This window comes from Lepisma saccharinum, chromosome 10 (genome assembly GCF_977018435.1).
Source record: "Lepisma saccharinum chromosome 10, izLepSacc3.1, whole genome shotgun sequence".
NCBI classification, from domain to species: domain Eukaryota; kingdom Metazoa; phylum Arthropoda; class Insecta; order Zygentoma; family Lepismatidae; genus Lepisma; species Lepisma saccharinum.
In genome coordinates this window covers 33,278,566-33,302,997 of record NC_139238.1, presented here as the reverse complement: position 1 = coordinate 33,302,997, position 24,432 = coordinate 33,278,566, and the positions used below count along the sequence as shown (strand labels likewise).

Sequence of the window (24,432 nt, the reverse complement as noted above, 5' to 3'; positions counted from 1 at the left end):
GAGTTAGGGCCCCACATTTTCTTGATCACGTCCGACGGTGGGGGTAATGTGATGAGTACCACGCCCCTGGACGCCTTTACTCCCCAGAGTTTCCTCCAGGTACCCACTTTATACGACGCTGGGTGGGCGCCGGAGCCGCTTGAACAGGTGGAAAAAATCCCGGTTCTCCCCCGCCGGGGATCTGACCCGGGTCTCTCGCATGATAGTCAGATGCCCTAACGACTGAGCTACCGCGGCTTTGGTTAAGGAGATTGGTGGCATTCCTAAATTTTTAGGAACAGTGTCATATGTTTTGAAATTTGAACTTGAAATTTAGGTAAAGTTAATAATTGTATAGTTAAATGATGAAGCTTTTTCAGTTAAGAAGTGTGCAGTACGTATTCCTATAAAATATAGGCCACACTTTTATCATTAAATTATATATACGTACACTTTGGCGACTAATTTAATCATGTCGAATTTTCTATGATCCACCAAAACACTGATCAGTCTCAAGTCTGGAACTGAGTCCCTTTAAACAAAATCGTTAAATAAACTCGGGAAGTGTAACAGAAAGTTGTAGGTCCCAAGGTAGGAAACTGTGTTCACGAATAGGACATAGTCCTTCGAGTATATTCCTGATCAGACAGCAAGTTTTCGCAATTAGGACTGTTCGCAGCTAGGACGACACCGTACAGTAAGTGTAAACCAGCCATTCCATGTGAAAGTGGACAAACAAGGTTAATTCATTATTGAAAATATCACTTATTATACATGAAATTAAAGTGAAAATATGCAGAATTTGGAATTATTAATACAAGCATTAGTTTCATGGCTTTTTAATAACATATAATCAAGCCGATTTCTTTTTATAGTAGAAATTCGATTTTATGTGTGGTGTTTCCATTGAATTTAGTTTCATTATGATACCGTATTATACCATAAGAAAACTAAAATAATTCAAATTCTGAACTAATTGTCTCATTTATTGTTTGTATATCTTCAGCTCTGACGTATCCTACTTCATTGTACATTGCCTTTACGTTGTTCCATAATCCTACATGTTCATTATGTCACACCCGTCACAGGCAAAAAATGGTTATAAAAAAAGTGTGTAGCAAAACATTTAGAAACTAAAAGCATCTAAATGTCGAGCAAAGTTTGCTTTTTGAAAATATAATGAAATTCTTTCAGTAAACCCCTCATATATTTCCCAGTTTTCTGAAAGACTGAGAAAGATAATATAATGATGTCTCAGACGTGTCACACCCGTCACAAGTATAACTAACTAACTCACTCACTCTCTCTCTAGCCTTCTTGAACCCGAAGGTTCATGGCTGCAGCACCACAGGCCTTCCATCTGTCCCTATCCTGAGCAAGATCTCCCTATCCTGAGCAAGATCTATCCACTCTTTTCCATCCCTACCAATTTCCTTTAGGACCATCTAAACATTATCCCCCCATCTTCGTCTTAGTCTTCCTACTGGTCTCTTACCATCAGGTTTCCCAGCAAGAATCCTGTAAACTCTTCTTTCCTCTCCCATTCGTGCCACATGGCCTGCCCACCTAAGTTTTCTTGATTTAATCGTTCTAATAATATCTGAACATGAATACAAATTATGTACTTTTAAATTATGTAACCTTCTCCACTCACCTGTCTCCTCATCCCTTTTAGCTCCAAATATTTTCCTAAGGAACTTATTTTCAAATACTCACAATTTGTGTTCCTCTTTCAATGTAAGGGACCAAGTTTCACATCCATATAATACTACAGGCAAAATTACTGTTTTGTATATTTTAACTTTTAGTTTCTTAGATATTAAACGAGAAGACAAAAGTTTATGAAGAGAGAAGTAACATGCATTTCCTGAATTAAGCCTGCTTTTTATTTCCTCTTTAATATAATTTTCATTTGTTAATATTAGTCCTAAGTATTTGAATTTGGAAACTGTTTCAAACGAGTTGTTATCAATAATTAGATTTTGATTATTACCTAACACTTGGTTTCGGCCTGTAAGCATATATTTAGTTTTCTCTTTGTTAACTTCCAAACCTATCTCTTTAGCAGTTTTGAAAAATATTTTAGCATTATTCTTAATTGTATTTTTATCATCCCCTAATAAGTCTAAACCATCTGCATATGCTAACAGCTGGGTCACACTGTTTAATTTTAGTCCTTCGTTAGTGTCTTTTACCTTCCTAACATCGTATTCTAAGGCAAAATTAAAGAGCAAATCATAGGTATTCCAAACTCGACTAATATATTATATGATTTATCTCTTTTGACTGAATCATATGCTTTCTTAAAATCAATGAATAGCGGATGGACATTTTGATTATATTCCCACTTTTTCTCAAGTGTCTGTCTGATGTGAAAAATTTGATCTGTTGTTGATCTGTGACGTTTAAATCCACATTGATAATCACCTATAATTTCATTAGCATATGGGGTTACTCTTGCTAAAATAATATTAGAAAATATTTTATATGTTTTTTGAGAGTAGAGAAATTCCACGGTAATGGTTGTAGTTCATTTTATCACCTTTTTTAAAACACAGGAACAATTACGGATTCTTCCCACTGTTGAGGGATTTCTTCTTTATTCCATATTAAACATATTAATTTATGAATTTGACATATTAACGAATTCCCACCATATTTAATTAACTCAGCTGGTGCTTTGTTAATTAACAGGTGATTTGTTATTATTTAGCCATTTAATAGCATGTTGAATTTCAGTGAAGTTAGGTTCTGGAACTAAAGGTTCTGCTGTGTGTACTTCATTTACATCTGATTTATGTCGTACATGAACATTTAAAAGATCATTATAGTAGTTATTCCATCTATTTAAAATATCGCTTGGAGCAGCCAAACAATTGCCTTATAAATTGCCACAAGTATAAAATATGTATTTTCTGTAGCTGTGAATTGAGATGGGGGGAATATTCTGCCATTAAATACCTTTCATCAAGGAAAATGAAATTAGATGAATTGATCGAGTTACATACTTCAAGGTGCTGAGAAAATAATTTTAAAATGAATGTAAATTTGTCTGAATGTCAGACCCGAATGTGGCCGCGGTGGCTCAGTCGGTAACGCGTCTGACTACCATGCTAAAGGTCCCGGGTTCGATCCCCGGCCGGTTCAAATCCGGGAACTTTTCTAACGGTGGAAGCGGCCCCGTACTTCCTCGAATAACATGGGTACCTGGGGGAAACCCTGGGGGGTAAAGGCGGTCAGGGGCGTGATGCTGATCACATCACCCCACTCACGACCGGATCAAGAAAGTGTGGGGCGTTACCCCCACACCTCCTATACGCCTTCATGGCGTGGTGCTATGCACAGGGGAACACTTTACTTTACGTCACACCCGAAACAATGTAATTGCCCAAATGTAACATTGGTTTCTCAACACTTTTGCAGGCATAAGCGGGGACATCGTGATGTTCAAGGACAAGAGTCTGGTGTGGTACTTCCTGTTCATCATCTTCGTGACGTATGCGATGCTGCCTCTTCCACTGCGGTGGTGCATCACGGCCGGCTCCACCTCTGCTGTTTCTCATCTCATCTACGTCTCCGTCATCAAGGTGCAGAATAACCTGGTGAGTGATTCAGAAGTATGGTAGGTCCTTCAGCAACATTTGTGTTGAATTTATATGAATCGATTACATTTTTTTTCCTAAAACTTGACTTCGTTTAAAAATGGCGGCCATTTTTGTTTCATGAGTTGAGGCATTTTTGGTCTTTGCAGACAGTCGCGATATTCATGATAACTCGGCTAAGAAAAATGACACAAAGCTGTGATAAGAAAACATTGCTTTCAGTACATTCAAGCTACACTTTATGTCCCGGACCTTTTTCACCATCTCTAATGTAAATGATTGAAATGTAGGACAAAACTAATATTTATTTTTCAACAATAATCAAAAGTTTGAATTTTTTCAGTAGGGAAGTAATGTAATTAATATCAGAGATATAATTTGGTTGGAGGAATCATAGATGGCGCAAAAGTCATCGCCTGATTTTCCTAGCCTATAGCTTGGGTTTTAAATTAAACAAAGTAGGTTTTTTTGTGTTAAACTTTTATTGATTACTTTTAAGTTTTATGTCCTCAATTTTTAAAAATAACATCCAATAAATGACCACCATTCGAATTGATGCAAATTTGGGCTCTTTTTATTGCGTTTTTCATGGTTTTGGAAAGAATCTGCGGGGAAATGTTTTCAATTTCATGCTTAATATTGTCTTTTAGTTGCTGTAACGTCTCTGGCTTCCTCACATAAACCAATTACTTCAAATATCCCCAAAGGAAGAAAGACGTCGAATGGTTTGCGGTTTAGACGCAGGACGTTTGGGAAAATGTCGTTTAAATTCTCGTTGTGTGAAGATTACAGATAGATTATTCCTTAAGAATATTGTCACAATTCTTTCACGTTCTTGTGGGGTATGCTTATTCATTTTCGCACACAATAAATTTCGTGAGTATCTTCTATTTAAGTGACAAAACACTACTGATATAAACAACAAGATGTCAAAATAAAGATCAGTTCAAATAGGATGATGACTTTTGCGCCACCTTGTAAAATCCGCCCCTGGAGCGTACTTGGTTGATTTGTCTATTGAGCCTCGGCGTCACACTCAGTATCCCTTCGGGGCTTCAGATTCCTCGTCCCAAGGTTCGGGTAATCCGGCTGCTTCAGTTCTAGATGGAAGGTCCGTCGTAATCCTGGGTCAAAGGTTCTCAATCCACTTATAGATGTTGATCAAGATCCTACAAGTAGTCGACAATCCTTCCCACTAGGTTCCGTCGATATCCGGTTAAGAAACCAACTCCCTTTTCTCTCCCAGCCTCTGACCAGAGAGCTGAAGATTCTCCCGTGACCAGGGAATAATAAAAGGTGTACCCTGACCAGGGTTACGAACGTTGTCTACCAACAGTCTATCGCCCGATCCAAATTTCGGCATATCTCAGGACAATCACAACTCTCTCAATTGTATCTCCTGACCAGGAGCATAGAATAGAAATAATATACACCTTCTCACCAGAAGAGCTAAGTAACTGTCCTAAGGTAATCCCAGAATAAACTAATTTCTAAGATGGAAATGAATACGAAGGCAGAAGTTCGAGCGTTGAAAGATAAGAGTTCGCATTTATCATAGGTTCGAATACAAAGGCCACGAGCCACCGAGCTTCGCTGATTATATCTGATTTCTCGGTGTCCTGATGAATTTACAAACTTTTATCTTTACACAAATATTACATTACAATAAAATGCATATCAACAAACTATCTATGGGAGACATAATTAGTGACATGTATAAATTATTACTATTACCCCTTTTGTGATTAATAAACGTAAAATGGAGTTTTAAACGTTATACACAGTATTTAAATTGACTAGGGAGTATGGCTTCCTTCAGCTCCCCGCTTCTCCCCGCAACGTCCAAGCGATAAGCTAACAAAGAGAGAAAAACATTCTACAACGTGAAAATGTTAAGTAAAATCAATTATACAGGTTTTGTTTTGTGCGGGCATAACTTTATTTTGTGTCCACGTAGCTAAATTCTGAAAATACTGTCTTTCAGCTAAAGAATGAGGGATTATTATGATATAAATCTAATTACTGTCCGCCAATGGACACGACAGATATTGAGTGGGAAAGACAGAGTAATCTTTCGTCTTTTCCCCTGTGACAGCGTTTTCATAAGATCGTGTCTGCCTGGCTTTTACACAATAGTCATAGCTTTCCTGCATTGTTGTCACCGATAACAACTTCCAGCTCAGCTTGCTGGCAAGTTATAACTAACACCAGGATGCATAGTTTATATACGAGGTGTGTTCCACATTACTAGGTAATCAACCATTAACATATAGAAGTATAGATACATATAAAAAAATTAAGTTTTTATATTTTTGTAACGTGGCCACTGCTACACGTTACAACCTTTTACATGCTCTTTACATTAGCTCTTTGAAAATGTTAGTTTTTCATTTTTTTGCCAAAATAAAATAGCTGTTTTATTAAAGTTTTTAACGGTACATAAATTGGCAATACACAAAACTAATATCAACAAGAAAGTAAAATACAATAACATGCTTGTAAAATACTATTATACTACTACTACTTAAATGCAATCATCAAAATACCCGTTTCACTTTTTCTTATACAAAAATGACCTAATGTGCCTCTTTTATGTCAATTATGAGCACATCATCATAATAATCATCAGTATATTCTACCATCAATGGCATTTTCTGTAGAAGTTAAATGATTTCAATTTCATGGAAACAATACAAAGTTAATGGAAATATGTTATCCGTTTAACGCTTCGTGAAACTTAGCGTACTCCGTGGGAAGATTTTGGAACTACAACACTGTCTACAGACATAATCCTCTGTAAGGCTGTGCATTGTCCTGCGTTTTTCCTTATATGTGCTAAGCGCAATTTTGTTTTGACAAGCTTAGGATACTTTGCTGCTCAGAGACAAGTGTTGTCTTTAGATTTGGTATGGAGTTTGGCCTCATGTAATGTGCCGGGTGCAAATAGCCCAATTTCTGACGCTGACAGGTAAAAACAGAACAACTTTTTATGTCAATAAATCGATGAAACCGTTATCCAGACGATGTACGTAGCTCAGGGACGACCGATTCTTCTGGACTAGAAACTCACTTGAATTCGATGTGTGTATCAAAGAATGCCGCTTATCGCATTTTCAATCACATCGATTTGTACAATATCGCGGCAAGCGCACGTGATAAAACTCTTTTTGAGACCGCTTGTAACTTGCAGGAAAATGGATATACCTTCTGAGAACGGATTTGAGGCATCTTTTGAAATAGCAAACACTTCTTGTGAAAGAGAAAGTATACTAAGTGATATTTCTGTGAGTTTCATAAACATAAGTGAAAAACCACTATTAACATCTACGCGCAAATCAAAACCTGCTGGACTGCGTTTACAGGAAAATCATGTCGCTGAGAGATGCAATATTTATGCTCACTTTTTCGACATATCCCATGAAATCACACCGTACTTGCTCTTAAAACATTTAAATGGGATTCGGTTTTTGTAATTTGTATCTTACGTGGAAAATATCATTTCAGCATTTCTCATTAAGCCATAAGTTTTCAGCTTCGGAGTTGTTACGGAATTTCTTACGAAAATACGGGACTGTAGATGCTTATTGATATTTCTCTACACACTGGTATATTTTGTAAGCCAAATTAACCACTCGCTTGCTCTCCACCTAGTCTTATTATAACTCCTGTGCAAATTAAACGGAACCGTGTGCTTACATTACGTCGCCATTTCCGGCACGCAAGCCTTCACAATAGTACAGGGTCATCCGTTTGAGATGTCAGAAAAATAAACCGTTATCTACAAGAGGGTAATGTAGATATCTGTGAGCAGTTTGTTGTAATAGAAGCAGAAAGGATGTAAATTTCGAGTGAGTGGAGGTTTACAGTCTTCAGCTGCGTGGCGGCAGTAGCATGCTTGTAATACTCGAAAATTTCGCATCCCATACGACATACTGTGTGCGCTGTTGTGACGCGACCACCATCTTTGTTACCATGCACGTTAGCGCCGCCATGTGGCTGAAGTATGTAAACCTGCACTCGCTCGAAACTTACATCCTTTCTGCTTATATTACAACAAGCTGCTCGGAGATACGTACATTAACCTCTTGTATATAACGGTTTGTCCTCCTCCGTAGTCGAGCGGGTTAAGGCGTTCACTCGTCTTGAGATCGTTCGCTGCAGGACGGCGTAGGTTCGAATCCGGCTCTGGTCGGAAATTATTCGGCCTACGTATAGGGCCGGTGGCAACCCACCATCGTGAGGAAATTGGGGAGCTCCGAGTGAGTGAGCGTAATCCGGTCGAGAAGACCTACTATAACGGCTGGGGATACGTCGGGTTGACCCCCCGACTATTCCAATACTGGTTGAAAATCTCCACGCTTAGAGGTGACGAAAGAAAGTGTGGGAGGGAGACCGGCAGTCGGTAGGTATGCCTAGGCCCTTCATGGGCTGTTGCGCAACGGATTATTATTATATAACGGTTTACTTTTCTGACATCTCAAACGGATGACCCTGTATATTTTATGAATCAACATCCACGTAATGTGAATAAAAGATGATTTTACTACACTTGCAAAGGCTCATGGTATTTGACAAATATACAAAAACAACTTAATTTTTTATAATAAACGAACTTGTTCAAAGAGACGTACCTTGAATTTAGCCAGTTTTCACTACATACATCCACCATGAAATCTTCCTCATAATCGGTAGTTCGATTCTCCAGTTACATATTTCGAACACATAGCTGCAATCACAGAACTCGAGATACCAGACGGGAAACATCGGCCAACTTGAAGTAAAAAATTTCAAAGCCGGGCGATACTATCATGGCTGCGAGCATATCTTCATATTTTCAACAACTATTTGAAGATTGTGAGTCATTGCACCACACAAGATTGCAATTTTTAAGTTTACTAATAAGGATATAACTCTACATATTCCACTCCACAAGTGAGAACAGAAACTTTCTTCATAAATATGAAAACAATAACAAGCTATAATGCACAGCTCCGCCATATTTCTGCCCCCTGGCTATGCGCGGCTTCAAACAGAATCGCATTGTTTCCAGTCTGTATCTAGATGTCTGTGGCTGCAATGCTCTCGGAACGAAGTTACGAGTCCCGTAAGAATCGGTCATCCCTGCGTAGCTTGATATATTTTCCTTCCTGAATCGTCCCTGAAATACATGACACAACCCTCAGGGAGCTTTCACGTCGGAGAGGCACGGTTATATCCAGCTTGTTAGAAATAAAAATTCACTGCGCGATCAACAGACCAATGCGGTATTGAGAAAACGACCCAGTCAGAGTGACACGAAAATGGCAAACGAAATGATCATGTCGTTTCGGTACGAGAGGTTGCATTTATTTCTATAGGTTCGTTTCCAAGCCATGCGTGCGGCTTCGGTGTGAAAACTGCCTCAGTTATCCCATAAGAAAGTAACTGTGACGTCGTGTAGTATGGCAGCACATCAGATCCACCTGGCGAGCATGCAACCCAAACTACCGCGAGGTATTGTGTGTTGCATAACCTGCTGGATACATATTAGGGAAAGGCTTTTTGTTCAATAGGGGTTGAAGGTGTTATTTCCAAGGCAATATAAAACACAAATAAACGTACAGTGCGTCTTACAGTCGAGTTGTCCGCGGAGCGGCGGCTTGCGCGCCAGGAAGCGAGAGCACGTCTGCCGGCAAACTGTATGAAACGTCCGCGTAACTGGAACCGCTAGCTATGTAATGAAATAACCTCGTGCAATTACATTGACAGTTACAATCAGAATGAGCACGTACACCCGCAAAATTAAGAACCGCTGATCCCTGCTGTTATGCAACCCGGAATTATGTATCATCTAGTTTCGCCCGGAAGAGCAGTTCACGAGAAGTGCAGTGTTTCCAAACCTATAACTGTAGTGTTTCCAACCCTGTATTGCTTCGTCGGAAACGAAACCTTCACGAAAACCTCTTCATTCCTGAATTATATTATGTTTACACGTTACAGGCCACTTCTTGTTCTGTATTGCATGTTTTCGGGAGCATTTATTTTACTTTCGGCAGAGAAAAATTGTTTTTATTTTACATCTTCTTATTTTACGTTGGTTAATCGCAACAATGAGGATGAGTGATGAAATTGATAAACGGACACTCATAAAGCAACATACATGCTAGGTCTAGACTCAAGCCCGAAAGCTTCGGTGAGTCGATCACACAACACGCTCTTTTAATGGGTGACTACATTTATCATATTATTATCTTTATTTTATTTCGCATTTATGCTACTTTTGGCTAATCGCAACGATGGGGTTGAGTGTATGATGACATTCATGACGGAACACTCATAAACAACCATGCCCAGGACGGGACTCGAACCCGGGATCTTCGCTCGGGCACAGCGGCGGCCAATTATTATTAGTGATATTGTCTCAAGTAGTGTACTTTTACCACCATATTCGTCCATACTATCATGAAACGGATGAAAATTAAATTGTTAAAATACCTGTCTACGTTTTTTTTTAGCTCGCAATGTAAACCCCTACTGCACGAAGCTAAATTGTGGGAATACGAACTGAACCAAGTTAATATATCTTGACTGTAGAAAGCCTTAATACAAAATCGAGAAAAGAGCCATTTAACAATTGCCTGCCTGCTTTTCCATTATTTGTTGTATGGGAAGCACTGTCTGAAATGTGTGTGTAATGACAGATAACAGAGAATACAAAGATCCAATAGAGAGGCAACACTGTCAGAGAACATCATTGCCTGCACTGCACAGAGGCAACGTGTCTTGACGAGTGGGCGGGGCACTGGGGAGCGAGCGAGCTGCTGTTGCTGTAAAGGAAACACGCGCAGACAAGTGAATGACGCTCCGCTTAACCTAGTCAATCGAGAAAGGATTTGTCCAGGAGGTGAATTGAACTATAAACACCAGAATTTGGTGTAAGCCTAGTGCCTTCCTATAATGGTTACTTGCAATAAGAGCTGGCCAATTTTTACATGTGGAATTCCGTAATGAAAGATTCAACTGGCCGCACTCCACACCTTTAGCCTGGTAATACTAATAATTCACCCCATTATAAGCGTTCGGTTATGCTGATATTCATGGCAATATATTACCTACAAACATAAACAATACCATGGGCTCACTCAGAGGCGATGTATGGGGCAGAATTCAATTTTCCGCTTCGCTTTTCTGAAGATACGCCCATTCCGAGGGCAGAAAGTTTCGTTTGATTGGTTCCTTTGAAAGTGACATGCTCTAGGCATAGATAAAACAGCTGCAGGATCTCGAACGAAGCACCCATCGGGGCTGCAATCGAAGCCAGAGCGTCGAGGCAAGAAGCAACCGTGCATCTGAGATTTACGTCAAACAGGGCCTGCGTGGTATGTGCAAAGGAACTCACGCTTGCTTTAGGAGCACAACGGGGGAATAAGGATACCATTGAATCAATGCAAAATAAAATAGTATATAAGATCTACATTATTATTGACTCGTGCATTCCCTGAAAAAATGTATTGTTTTTCCGCACATTTCTGCCCGCAATGAATATAAATGTGCAATCCATTAAATGAAGCAGATGTACACAACTTTAAAAATGGGAAAATATTGATCAGATGATTCCATTGGAATGTGTTTGGTGTTTTCCTTAAAAAGAGTTCGTAACGGGTCTTCAAGAATAGAACGTATGTCCATTTACATGTATTTATAGCCATACAATAAATTATCTATATTGTATTTTTTGTAATTAGGCATACACGACAATTATTAGCAGAAATTAACGCGTAATAATAATATAACAAAGTTATTTTAAGTGCAATTTGTGCTCAGACAGGTTAATCTTGACTGATCCTACAGCTTAAATTGGTATCCATCGTCCCCAGAATCCCTTGATTGCAATGCAACAGCGTTATCCACTACACTACCTGGGAGACGCATAATATGCATAATTTAATGTTGGCGTAAGTTGAACTTTCACTAACAAAATACTGATAGCTTGCATTTTATTAAATTAATGTTAATGTATTAAATTTATGAATCTTATAAAGTCCTCTCACGGTTTTGATTGAATGATTTGGTGTTTTAAGTCCACTTTATGGACAGTAAGGCTAATTGGGACTGGACCTACAGTTTCAAATTAATTTCGAACCACTATGTACCTCCACCGGAATCGAACCCGGGACCCCTTGATTACAAGGCGACAACGCTACCACTGCGCCACCATCGGGGTCACGGTGATCATTCGTTCGGAGCGATAGAAATGTCCTATATCAAAACAATTGGTGAATATTATTATCAATATGGATATTCTTCGGTGAATAGTTTCAAACTATAGTTTACATAAATAGTGGGAAAGTGGGGTGAGAGATAGAGACGGAGTTGAGAGAGAGAGAGAGAGAGAGAGAGAGAGAGAGAGAGAGAGAGAGAGAGAGAGAGAGAGAAACAATTTTCTTTTCCCAGCGGACCAAACACACAATATAACCCAAATACAACACAAATCTTCAATGGCGAAATTGTGAGTCAATGACTCAAGTGGAATAAAAAGTGCGGATTTAAATCTAGGAGACCAGATTATAGTCATTGCGCTACCATGAGCCAGTACACAAAAATTCCACTTTGCCCTCGAGAATTGTCATACCTGAGTGACATGCAGTTTACGTTAGTTGTGAGAATTGCTGTATTTCCATTGCCTGCCAAGAATAATGATAGCGCTGAAAGCATAAAATACGGAAATGTACATGGTTGGCAAGCTATGAGAAAAGTAGATCGAATTTTACTAATTTTATGTCAACTTTCTACATATAGCCAATGGCGACAGAGGATGAATGATGCTTCAGGGAAATTGATGAAGATTGAAGAAATAAAAATAAAAAGTAACAATTTATCAGAGGCTAGGACCCAAGATCCTGGCTACGCAGCATGTTATGATAAGTATATCACGGATTTCTGCTAAATCCTTTCCTAGATATTTGTAATGGATGAATCCCCGCCCCCGCTACGAGAAAAAGAAAGAATATAGGATGTAAAACATTCACAATGTAATTGCAATGCTTTACATCGCTCTTTGCGGTATTCCAAATGTAGTAAGAGATCAACGATAAGTTGGGTTTCTATTTTACCAAAGCATACGTATTTGAGCGCGAGTGCTACCTATCTCATTATTTCTAAGGAGTCAACTTCGCCGTTACGCTAGCAGGAGGCACAAACACAGCAATTTCTATTTCGGTTATCTTCCATCACTTTTCTGCCTCTTGTGTTAATCGCGATAATAAGGATGAATTGAAAACTAAAATTGGTAAACGCTGTAAGTGCCACAATAATTCAAACACCGTTTCCACGTTAAACTGTGAAATGTGCCATGCTTTATAATGTGAAATGTGGCTGGTAGCCCTCTTAAGTAGTTCAAAGGGCGTGTAAAGAGGTCAGTAGTGTGCACATTCTTACGGGCTGATGTGCGGAACGATGCGATTTCCCAACACTTTCGCTTTTGGCACTTACAACGTTTACCACTTTTAGTCCTCAATTATCCATTTATGAAACGGTTACGGGACAAACTCAATGATACATCCATGCTTGACCAGAGTTTGAATCTTGGACACATGGCCTCACATCGCTAAAAAGGCTGGCAGAAATGTGTCAGAAAAATATAGAAGCAACAAGAACCGGTTTCACGCAGCGCAGACGATGAAGTCATTACAGCGACTCGCTATGGCAGTGTTGCTCGCCACCTCCCCATGTCCACTCGCCTCACCTGCTGATGGAAGAGTACGGTCAAATGATGCACCAACTTCCCCTTTCAAGCACATTCTGTCCGGAAGGTTTCTGGCACCCTTCACCCAACCCACTATGGTTAATAAATGTAACCCTTGAACTTTCAAAACCTTTACTGCAAGAAAAAGCTAAGTTGCTGGATCAATTTTACACCACCATACATCCCATGATACACGGCGAACATTTGCTAAACAAATTTAATTGACTCGGGCTAAGGGCAAATTAAAAACAATCAAAGAAATTATGCACAAGAGGAATAAATTACCGAAATCTGAAATGAGTGCGAATGGAAAGAGAAAGGGATGACAACAAACAAAATTAAGCTCGAAGAATGCAAATAAAAAAACAACTGGAAAATAACTAATACGAAATTAAATATACAAGAATCGGAGGTAGGCTGAAGGAAGCAACTGATATTGAAAGAACGTGGAAACAAAACATAATCAAAGGAGCCCTGGTTCGATTCGCGACTGGAGTCCATATTTGTTGTTCGATTCCCACTCTAAACTGTGCGTCCTTTTGCATTTAGACTTAAAACTAACTTCGTCGTAATCAGATGTCGTCAAAAAACAAAAATAATAACTCTGGAAGAAAAAGTGCCGAAATCATTACTGCAAAATGAAATAAACACGTAACAAAAATCTGTAATGGGTGCAAACAGCTTACAATGGGGAGGAACAATCGTGACAGGCACAGGCACAGGAAACGGGGAAGGGGGTGGGTGGTTATGGGGATTAGAATCCTTTCTTTGGACTTCTCACCTATGATGACAGGACAAACGAGAAAAAAGATCTTTGAAAGAAGAACTGCAGAAATAGAGTTAGCGCGAGTGATGTAAAAACCAATCATAACTTCCACGCTATTTTTACTTTTGCCTTTCAAGGGTTGTTCTAAGCGCACGTACTTTTTTAAGATTTCTTTTGTAACACCATGCTAAAGATCCCAGGTTCGATCCCCGGCCGGTTCAAATCCGGGAACTTTTCTAACGATGGAAGCGGCCCCGGCGCCCACCCAGCGTCGAAAATACATGGGTACCTGGGGGAAACTCTGGGGGGTAAAGGAGGTCAGGGGCGTGATGCTGATCACATCACCCCCACTCACGACCGGATGAAGAAAGTGTGGGGCGTTACCCCCACACCCCCTATACGCCTTCATGGCGTGGTGCTACGCACAGGGGAGCACTTTACCTTTTTTACACCATTAAGCCTTGGTTCCATGATATGAAAAACTAAATATGCTGACCAAGGCAGTAAATTATTTTATTATAAAACATAAACTAAATGTAACGTTTCAACCTTCTAGCAAGGTCTTCTTCAGACTCTGCACCAAGTACAAATGTAACAAGATACAAAAATAGGAAGATATAATAAACATTACTCCCCTCCAGACTATTAGAAAGTTGTTCTGGAACATTCTAGCAGGTCATTCATCTTTTAGGTGAAAGTACAGTTGACAAGGGAAAGCGACCTGCTAGAATGTTCCAGAACAACTTTCTAATAATTTGGAGTGGAGTAATGTTTGTGTATATATATCGTCCTGTTTTTGTATCTTGTTACATTTGTACTTGGTGCAGAGTCTGAAGAAGACCTTGCTAGAAGGTTGAAACGTTACGTTTAGTTTATGTTTTATAATAAAATAAATTACTGTGTTGGTCAGCATATTTAGATTTCTTTTAGTTCAATTTATACACAGATACCCTAATGGAAACGGAACTTACAGTCTAGAGTGGTGGACCATCAGTTGGAATTGTATCCAGGGCTTACAAGACGGCTTTGCACTATTAGAAGGAGCCTTTCTTCATATATGCGTTCGGAAATGGCAAAATAATAATTCAAAACTCAAGCATCAATGTTAATAACAGCTATATTATCAGAAACATTCTCAAAATACAATTGTTCTCCGTTGAAATGAAATCAAGAGGAAAGCAAGACCGCCACTCCCTCGCATGAACCTGTGGCTGGCTAGATTCAAGAGTTGGAAATACTACACTTCTCGCGACGTGCTCTTCCAGACGAAACTAGATGATATGAAATTTCAGGTTGCATAACCGTGGGCGATTCATTATTTTTTCGGTGTAAATTGTTACAAGAGGTGTTGATAATGTTGTCCTCCTGCATCCACACATTTACGGAATATTTATAGGAAATTTTCACTAACACGTATCAGTTCCTCTTCCGAAATGAATTATGAAATGGAATGTATGAAGGGACGCTCACAAAGAACAACCGGTGTGTAAGGGAAGTCACCTGATTGTCAAAATCTCTTCCACGTAGTACACTGTAATGCACACTAACGAGAGTCTGGCGTCTGAGCAAAGCCATTATATTCCTCTGTGGGGTCTGTATTGTCTCCTGTCCATGTGTGATTGAACCTTCATGAACTTTTTCTTATCACTTTTCATCCCCCATCTTTGCGATTAGTCAAGAGTGGCAGAAAAGCGAAGTAAAATTAAGCAAATCAATGAACAAAGAACACGCCGGGATTCGAACCAGGAACTCTCGATGGACACGTTAAAAGTCGACCACATGCGCGCTAATGCATTGAGATGGGTTTGTTATATCGTAGAAATTATCGCGAATTTATATGCAAAACCTGGAATTATGACTGAATTATTTGTGGAGATATAGTAATTGGCTTTGCGATATATAGAGGTAGATTGATGGAGATGCAGAAATTATCATTCTGTGACGTCATCACTGCAATGCAGAATTGATGCTGGGTATAGTTCACTCACGGACTCATTAGCGCATTATGCCATTATCTGCACTGTATATTGCATTAACTATGGCATCGGTGTGGCTACTTAATCATAATGCGAAGACATATCTCTACCAGCGGCGTCGTGAGGTGGAGGTTAATGGGGGTTGTAGCCTACTTTGCCTGTAGCTTAGAAACAGAATCGTACATTTGGTTTCATTGTTCGCTTAATGTACTGTGGGACAACGGTGTCTGGGTGAACTTATCAATGGATAGTGAAATATTTGTCACCACGGGCAAATAATGTCTAAAATCATCATTAGAATTTTCACTTTGGCGGCCACCTTTGTTTGGTTCACAGCCTTGTGATCGTTATTTGTCATAACTAGAGAACGGATTTTAAGGTGCTGCACTGTTCCAAAAATATAGCTCTTTTCACGTCGATCGTTGAGATATGTATTTTAGGACATGAAATCAAGCAAAATTAACCACTTTGTTGCACCTTTTCGTGAGATTAGCACATTTTATCCTCTTTTTAGCACATCTTTAATGTTTCAGCACCTTTTTCCTTCATTTTCTTTCATGTTTTGTTAAAAAATTGGACAGGAAAATAAATGATTTTCACTCTTCTTGAGCAGCTACATAAAATCCTATAGTCTCATTTTGTAGAACAGAACGAGAGCTATAAAATGGTATAATATAATCATTGCAGCGCCAATAGTTCCCACGATAATGTAGCAAAACACGCGAGAGAAAACACAAAATTAAATAAAACCTATTCGGCAGAACAACAGCTCTCTCTGCGGTCCGCGCGAATTATATACAGAAGGCGCAGAAAAACAGAGCATTGAATAAAGGCATTTTATGAGCACCTTTTTTATTTTTTTAAAAAAAATATTTTCAGAATCTTTTTTCCCCCTCTTTCCCCACCATAATTTTGCACCTTTCCCTAATCATCAATAAACAAACATTTATCTATTTAAATTAATTTGTTTGAAGTGCCCTTTTAAGATTCTCTTTTCATGTTGCTGTGCTGTGGCTTCCTATTTCAGTTACATGGCGTCGCTTTTCTACTTTTTGAGTTAATCGTAACGGTGAGGATAAATGGTGATAGTACCTAGGTATAGTCATATGCTTTGATACTTGGAGTAAAAGGTATAAGTGTCCATGTTTTCAAGTTTCAAACTGTTTACTTCCAGCTTCTGCTTGTCATTCTTAACATAAATAGACTTAAACTTCAACAAGACGATATTAATTTTAAAGTAAGTTTTACAGTTGCATTGTAACTAATGCATCGATTCAGTGCCTTTGAAATAAAGGAGGATGACCGACCATAGGATGCTCAGCCTCAACCCACATCTATTCGAGGGTAAGCAAGTTGTCTTGATTCTACAGGTGTCGTGTACAGATATTCTCCAGTTTCAAGTACGGGGCTCTTCTAGACGGCCCCGGTTTATAACACAATAACTGAATCTATGATTACAAGCCTAAGTATTAGAAGGTTAGGTAGAAATGTTGATGAGGTAACTCTGGATAAGTACAAGATAAAAATCATGTAAAAAGGTAAAGTTCCCCGTGCATATTGTCATGTAGGTACATTTTAGGGGATGCGAGAGTAGGGTCCCACACATTCTCTATCTATAGATAGGGACCCCCCCACTTTGGAGGTGATGTGATCAGCACCACGCTCCGACCGGCTCTACCCTTCAGGTGCCCATTAATTTGAGGCTGGGTGAACCCCAGAGCCACTTTATGCGAGAACAAGGCCGGAAAATTTACGACCTTAGATCACTCACCCCGGCAATCGAACCCGCGTCTCCCGCGCGGCAGTCAGACGCCCTACCCACCACATGTGGATGCATGAAGTAGGAACTGTATTCAGAAGGCGTCGAAATGAATGGATATTCTTGCCTGAGTTAAAGTGTGGTATAGTGTCGTATGCAAATAGAATTTAGGTTATACAAAAGTTATGTTGAAAGTAAAGGTAATGTGTAACATTTGATTATATTTATTTTTATTGGAGAAGCGAAATAAAAACTATAATGGGTTAGTTGGTTAGTTAGACTTTACGTCCCCATGATAGACGTTAATAGAATTATGAAGAATATATACTCCATTTTGAAAAGAAAAACGACCGCCATTTTGAATCCTAATAGTTATAACTTTTGAGTCTCCCACTGAACCGACTTACAATGCTGTGGTATACATCTGCACAAAGTGGCAAGGATTCTTCATTAAAGGTTGATTTGGTTTATTTTAATTCGCTCTTCTGTGGCTCATCGCGAAGATGACGATGAATGCTGAATTTAATGAAGGGATGAAGGATGATAGCAATGCTACAACCAATAACACTTTCCGGAATGATGAACTGAAGTCGAGCAGCCATGGGACTGCGGGCACGGTCCTTGCTCTCAATTTGTCGTCATGGAAACCACGCTTCAGCAGTTCATAGCTAATGGAGGAGGATTGAAAATGGGGTGACAAGGGAGATGGTAAGAGATATATGAACGTAAGATAAACCTTGGTAGAATTAGTTAAATATGTGGAAATTTTCTTATCATAATGGACGTGTTTTTATTGTCTTTCCTCGCTACGAAGCCAGGGCTCCCGGGTTCGAATCCTGGCCTGGGCATGGATGTTTGTGAGTGTCCATTAATGAATTTCATCATATCTTCACTCATCCCCATCTTCGCAAATTAGCCAAGAGTTGCACAAGAAGCTAAGTAAAATAAAGCAAATTAATCAATCTTTGTCTTTCCTATTACCTTACCTTAATCTATGTAATTTTCTAAGTTGCCTTCGCCGCAAAGTTGTCAGCGAAGAGAATCAGGAATTCTTGGGTTGAATCCTGGAGAACGTTTATTGTCACATCAATTTCCCATCCATCTTCAACGTTAAAGTTAACCTAGAATGGTAGAAAAGCAGAGCAAATTAAGCAAATAATGTATTCTCGTATTTATACATACGATCCATAATTGTGTGCTTTTCCTTAGTCTCTTCAGGACGACACTAAATGGCGCCCACTGTACCGGCTTCAGCCCCCCCCCCCCCAGCCTACCCCTCGCTACGGGTGTCATTTTCATCATATCATCACTCATCCTCATCGTCGGCATTAGTCAAAAGTGACAGAACAGCGACGCTAAATAACGAAAGTCATAAACAATATCTCGAATATTTTGTGTTTGGCCTCCTCTCTTGTTTTCGTATTCATATGTTAAGTGCAGTCTGGTGCTCTTGGTCCCGGATGCTAGCAATAATTTTGGTTACCTTATTCGGAAACCCTTTTTTGGGGCGGACGGGGTATTTAAGGGGCGCACACGTACACGAATTCCAAAAATGCAAGATTGCGGTCAAGGAGACGAGAACAGTGTCCATTGTTGAGGATGGCAACGCTGGCAACGCTGGAAAACGGACCTAGATCAAACCTTGCACTTTACTTACATACGAAGAGAGCACGGGTTGGAATTTTTTTTCGGAAGGGACTTCGTGAAGCGGTAGGATAGCCTATAGATTTTATTGATTTGGTGTTTTTAAGTCCACTTTATGCAAGGCTAATCGGGACTGGACCTAAAGTTTAATGTGGTATCCGAACCACTATGTGCCTCTACCGGGTATCGAACCAGGGACCCCTTGATTACAAGGCGGCGACGCTACCACTACGCCATCGGGAAGGCCCAGTACCCTTTGGGTAATGAAATTCGAGCATCTATTTATTACATTTTATTTAATAAATTATTGAAATAAATATATATATTTTTTTCGAAAAATACTATTTTTTCATGTGGGGCGTCCCCAATGGCGCGTCGCCTTCTAATCGAGGGGTCCCAGGTTCGATACCGGTGGAGGCACATGGTGCAGTGATTCAGATCCCACTTTAAACTGTAGGTCCAGTCTCGATTAGCCTTACTGTGCATAAGTGAACTTAAAAAACAACCCAATCTATATTTTTTAATGTCTCTTTGGATTTTCTCATCATTTTACAAACATTTGCATATTAAATTATAATTATCCACGTGTTATTTTCGACAAAATATTATGTATAAGCGAAAGGTGTACTTTTTTCTTTATTTTCAGAAAATGTGGATTAAGAAAAGGACAAAAGTACTTTAAACAATGCTGATATATATATTTTTTGTACACGATTCAGAGTGGTAATTATCGTAAAAGAATCGAAAACAAAATATTTCTAGACAATTCGCACAGGGAATAAAAACAATTTTTTGCAAAAGATATTTTCTCGAGTAAATAGAAAGTAGAAAAGAAGGGACAATTGAACGGGAATCGAATCCAGAACCTTTGGTTCGTTAAACTGATACGCTGCCACCTGACGGCAGACCACTTAGCAGATGGGTAATACATTCGTGTAATAAGGCGCGCATGGAAAACTTAAAAACCTTGAAGCGCTTTTCTAGGATATGGCTGGCTAGTGCACGCTAGTACCTTGGCATATCAGTACCTATAGCTGTGGTTCCCAAAGTGTCCGCCGCGCCGCCCTGGTGCACTGTTGGTGGATTACAGAGGCGCCGCGAAATGTTCCAATATTTTCACTAAAATGACACATGTTAGTCAATTGTTCCCAATATGTGCTTATTTTGTACCGTGCGTCCATTTCGATCTGCAGCCGAGAGATCGGGAGAAGCGTGGCGGGCGGCGCTGGCGGAGATGCCGACATTTGGGGCCTGTAATGCTCGCTTATTTTTACGGACATATCCAGACATTTATATAAATATTGCAAAACGAGCACTAACCTGGGTTATAATTCATCATCTGTAATTCATCCAAGTTCTGCAATTATATACACAAAAAAATACGCTTTAGAAGTGACGATAAGAGTCACAGATAATAAAACATTTTAATCATAGTTTTGACCAGCAACGTCCTGCTTAAGTTTATATCCTTGAAAGAGTTTTGTGTCGATGGGGATCGTTTGGAGGTTTCGAATGTGCAACACTGTATCAAGATTACGCTGCCGACGAAACCATTAAAAAAGTCAATGGTTTTCGTGAGCTTCCTCGATGAACTCGATGAAATTGGGGCAGCGTTAGAAAGTTATCCAAACGAACCTCTACGCCGTGTTTCACAGGAGATGGGAGTGTCAAAATCATCAGCACATACAGCCACTAAGCTACTAAAATTAAAACCATACTCTTATAACACAGGTTAGTGCTCGTTTTGCGATATTTATATAAATGTCTGCATATGTCCATAAAAATAAGCGAGCATTTCAGGCCGCAAATGTCGGCATCTCCGTCAGCGCCGCCCGCCACGCTTCTCCCGATCTCTCGGCTGCAGATCGAAATGGACGCACGGTACTTTTTACACGTAAAATGTTTCTGAATTTGAAATATGTGTTTATTTGTTAACTTAAGGAACCCAATCTAAGCACACTAACTGTTAGATAGTGTTAGATAGGGCTACATTTTAGAGAAAATACAAACAATGTGAATTTCAGGGAGAGTGATCCACACTTCGAACTTAATGTTGTGTTTTTTTATGATTTACAGGAGCCGTGGTGCGCGTCGAGGCAGATCGTGGCGAACGCCCTGCTGTACGGGGCAGTGAACTTCGCCGGGATGTACACCAAGTACCTGGCGGACAGGGGACAGCGGAAGGCTTTCTTGGAGACCAGGAGGTCTATGGAGACGCGCTACCACACCCAGAAGGAGAACGAGCGACAGGAGAAACTGCTGCTCTCAGGTAAGGAGTCTTTACTTCCACGTAAGGTATGTACGGTCACCGGCAATAAAATGTGACACCTAGATCATGAAATGTTCGCTTCCCGCTTCCCAGATATCTCCGGGACAATAATGTCAAGACCCGTCTGTAGAGTTTCAGCCTGGCAATACAAGGGCTCTGGGAAGTCACGTGTCTAGAAATATATTTTGGTTGCTGTCCGAACTAAGTATTTTAGGAAAAATAATAATAAAGTTTAAATTCATACATTAATATAATGTATAGGTCTTTTCATAATAATATGTAAATTTATTAATAATGTATTGTTATTATTACATGAATAGGTAAGAATAGAGTTACAACAGTACGTATTCAAAATCTAGCTTACGTGTATTTAATATTTTCAATATTTGTATTAAAAGAACTGTCCTGGCAATAAAATTAACGTCAAAAATATAAAGAATGGAATATTTATTGATTAACAGAAAAGGTTATTAGATCCAGATGCCAAATGTTATACAAGAATTTTCTCATTATTTAATTTTAGTAATTAGTAAGTCATTCGGGGGGGGGTATCGAACACCCTGGACTCCCCTAAATAAGTCCTTGGCTGTGGGTTCGATTTTCCGGCTCCAGAAGAATTTCTAGGACGTCCATGCTAGTGTTGTGGTATGTCGCCTTGAAAACAATGTACACGGGGTCAATTCCAGCTGGAAGTACAGTCATCAGCAATAAAAATGGGACACCTAGATCCTGAAATGTTCGCTTCCCTGCAAGGCGTTATGTGTGTTGCCTAACTCTAAGGTGGAAAGTGGATTTTAGGTGTCCCATTTCTATTGCCGGTGACCGGGGAGGTGGATTTGCCACAGGGCTATCCTAGCCTAGGGGCCGCAAGTCCAGGGAGGCGCACAAAGATCAGACGCTGAAAGGGCAGAAGTGACAAAGACCATCGACTTTCGTGAATTTTTAAACGATTTGCACTTGACTGAAGAAGAGAGTGAAGTCAATTCGGCTGGTGACTATTTTACAACATATTCGTGAAGAACATTTAACAGTGCTTTTCCAAATCGTGTCATTGCTCTGAGAATATTTGTAAGTATTTCACCATCAGATGCTAGTGAAGAGCAGTCGTTCAGGATTGTAAACAGAATTAGAACTGCCCTCAGAAATTCAGCTTCGAATAGCAGACTTTCTAGTTTCCTTCACAGCGAATGCTGATGTCCTGCAAGAAATTGACTTTGAGTCTTTCAGTGATCAGTAGACCTCGCATTTTAGTTTTTTAACCTATTTTTTTCCTTTACAGGTATATAAGAAATAATAAGTTATGTCAACGTTTGATTAAGAAACGCAACAACTGATGATGTTTCACAGTACCTAAAAAAAACTATTTCGCTTGTTAGAACCTATTTTAGGTTCTTGCGCCTAAATCAAGCCTTTTTTTAGGTTTTTATACATTTTTAGAGGTTTTACAAAATGTTTGTCACACAGAGGCATTTGCTTTGATTGGTCACGAAAAAAATTCAATGACGAACGTGTTTGAAACATACTCTCTGTCGATTTCCCTTCATCCAAGTCCTTGGTGATTTTACAAAGCTCTAAACAGAGCAAAACGTCTGGTGCCACTGTTACCTGTACAATCCAAAGTGGTCTGATCTGTGTGGTCTTGCTCACTTTCGCGTCACTTCGGTGCTTTTTGGCAATCTAACATTTCAGCATTGAAGTTTGCACCACTGACTATGTTTGTGTTGAAAGATTATTGTCAGCATATAAGATGATCCTCACAGACAAAATTGCGGAGTTTGACTGTGGATAACATGAAAAAAGATTGCCTAACTGTACGGCGAAGAGTGGATGTTAATAGCAAATTTCCAATGGTAAGTTCTGCCATTGCCGTAAGGTTAGACAACACAGTGCGTATTTCAGGATATAGGTGACTATACCTAATGAGCATTTTTCAGGAATTTTGGACTATTTTAAGTTTTTTTGAACCTACTTCAGGATTTGTCGGGCCTAACTTAATATTTTTAGGACCTATTTTATAATTTTTAGAACCTATTTTAAGGTTTTTCAAACCTGTTTTAGGATTTTTAGAGCCTAACCTAAAAGCATACATTTTAGAAACTAAAAATCCGAGATCTAGTGATCAGTTTGCTGCCATGAAAGCCAGAACGGAACAGTTTTAGGTGTGTTTTCTCTTGATACATCTAAGTGTATTGTTCGAAGTTTGATGAATAATTCTTAATCAGATGTGTCTATATTTTAAAGTTTAAAAGTGTTATGCACAGATCATGCAATTAGTGGAAGTGAAGTACTATGATAACAAAACAGTTAATAATAAACTTAATAATTATGTCGACAGGGCCCAAAACAAAGGCCGAAATTTTGTAAATCCCTTATTTCTAAGCATTGGTTTAAATAAGCGAAAAACAAATTGATTGGTCATGTGACAGTCAGATTTACCGTCATTATTATTATCATTATTATTCATGTATGTAGCGGTAAAAAGATGAGTTGATTCAAAGTGTTAAGTGTTTTAATTTGTGAGATTACATATTTGATTTTTGCCAAGCCGACGGGAGGAACGAGACATCCGCTTGTGTTAAGGGCGAGCACCTGAAGGGTCACGCTATGCGTCTAAAGCTTAGGAAATTCGACCGTAATGACAAACATTTAAATATCTCGGTTTCCAACGGTCAGATTCATGTGAAACTTATACCAGCGCAGCGGCATGTGTGCA

At 39.3% G+C, this 24,432-nt stretch overlaps 1 protein-coding gene across 3 annotated transcripts in view; it reads left to right on the top strand.

Annotated features, from left to right (window-relative positions):
* Ac78C (adenylyl cyclase 78C) overlaps nucleotides 1–24,432 on the top strand; it is a 464,534-nt gene that overhangs the window by 339,520 nt on the left and 100,582 nt on the right. For all 3 annotated transcript variants that reach the window (XM_083129709.1, XM_083129708.1, XM_083129710.1), the window contains exons 5-6: nucleotides 3,403–3,581; nucleotides 21,527–21,719. In XM_083129709.1, coding sequence (XP_082985835.1) covers nucleotides 3,403–3,581; nucleotides 21,527–21,719 — 372 coding nt within the window. The remainder of the gene's footprint in view (nucleotides 1–3,402; nucleotides 3,582–21,526; nucleotides 21,720–24,432) is intronic.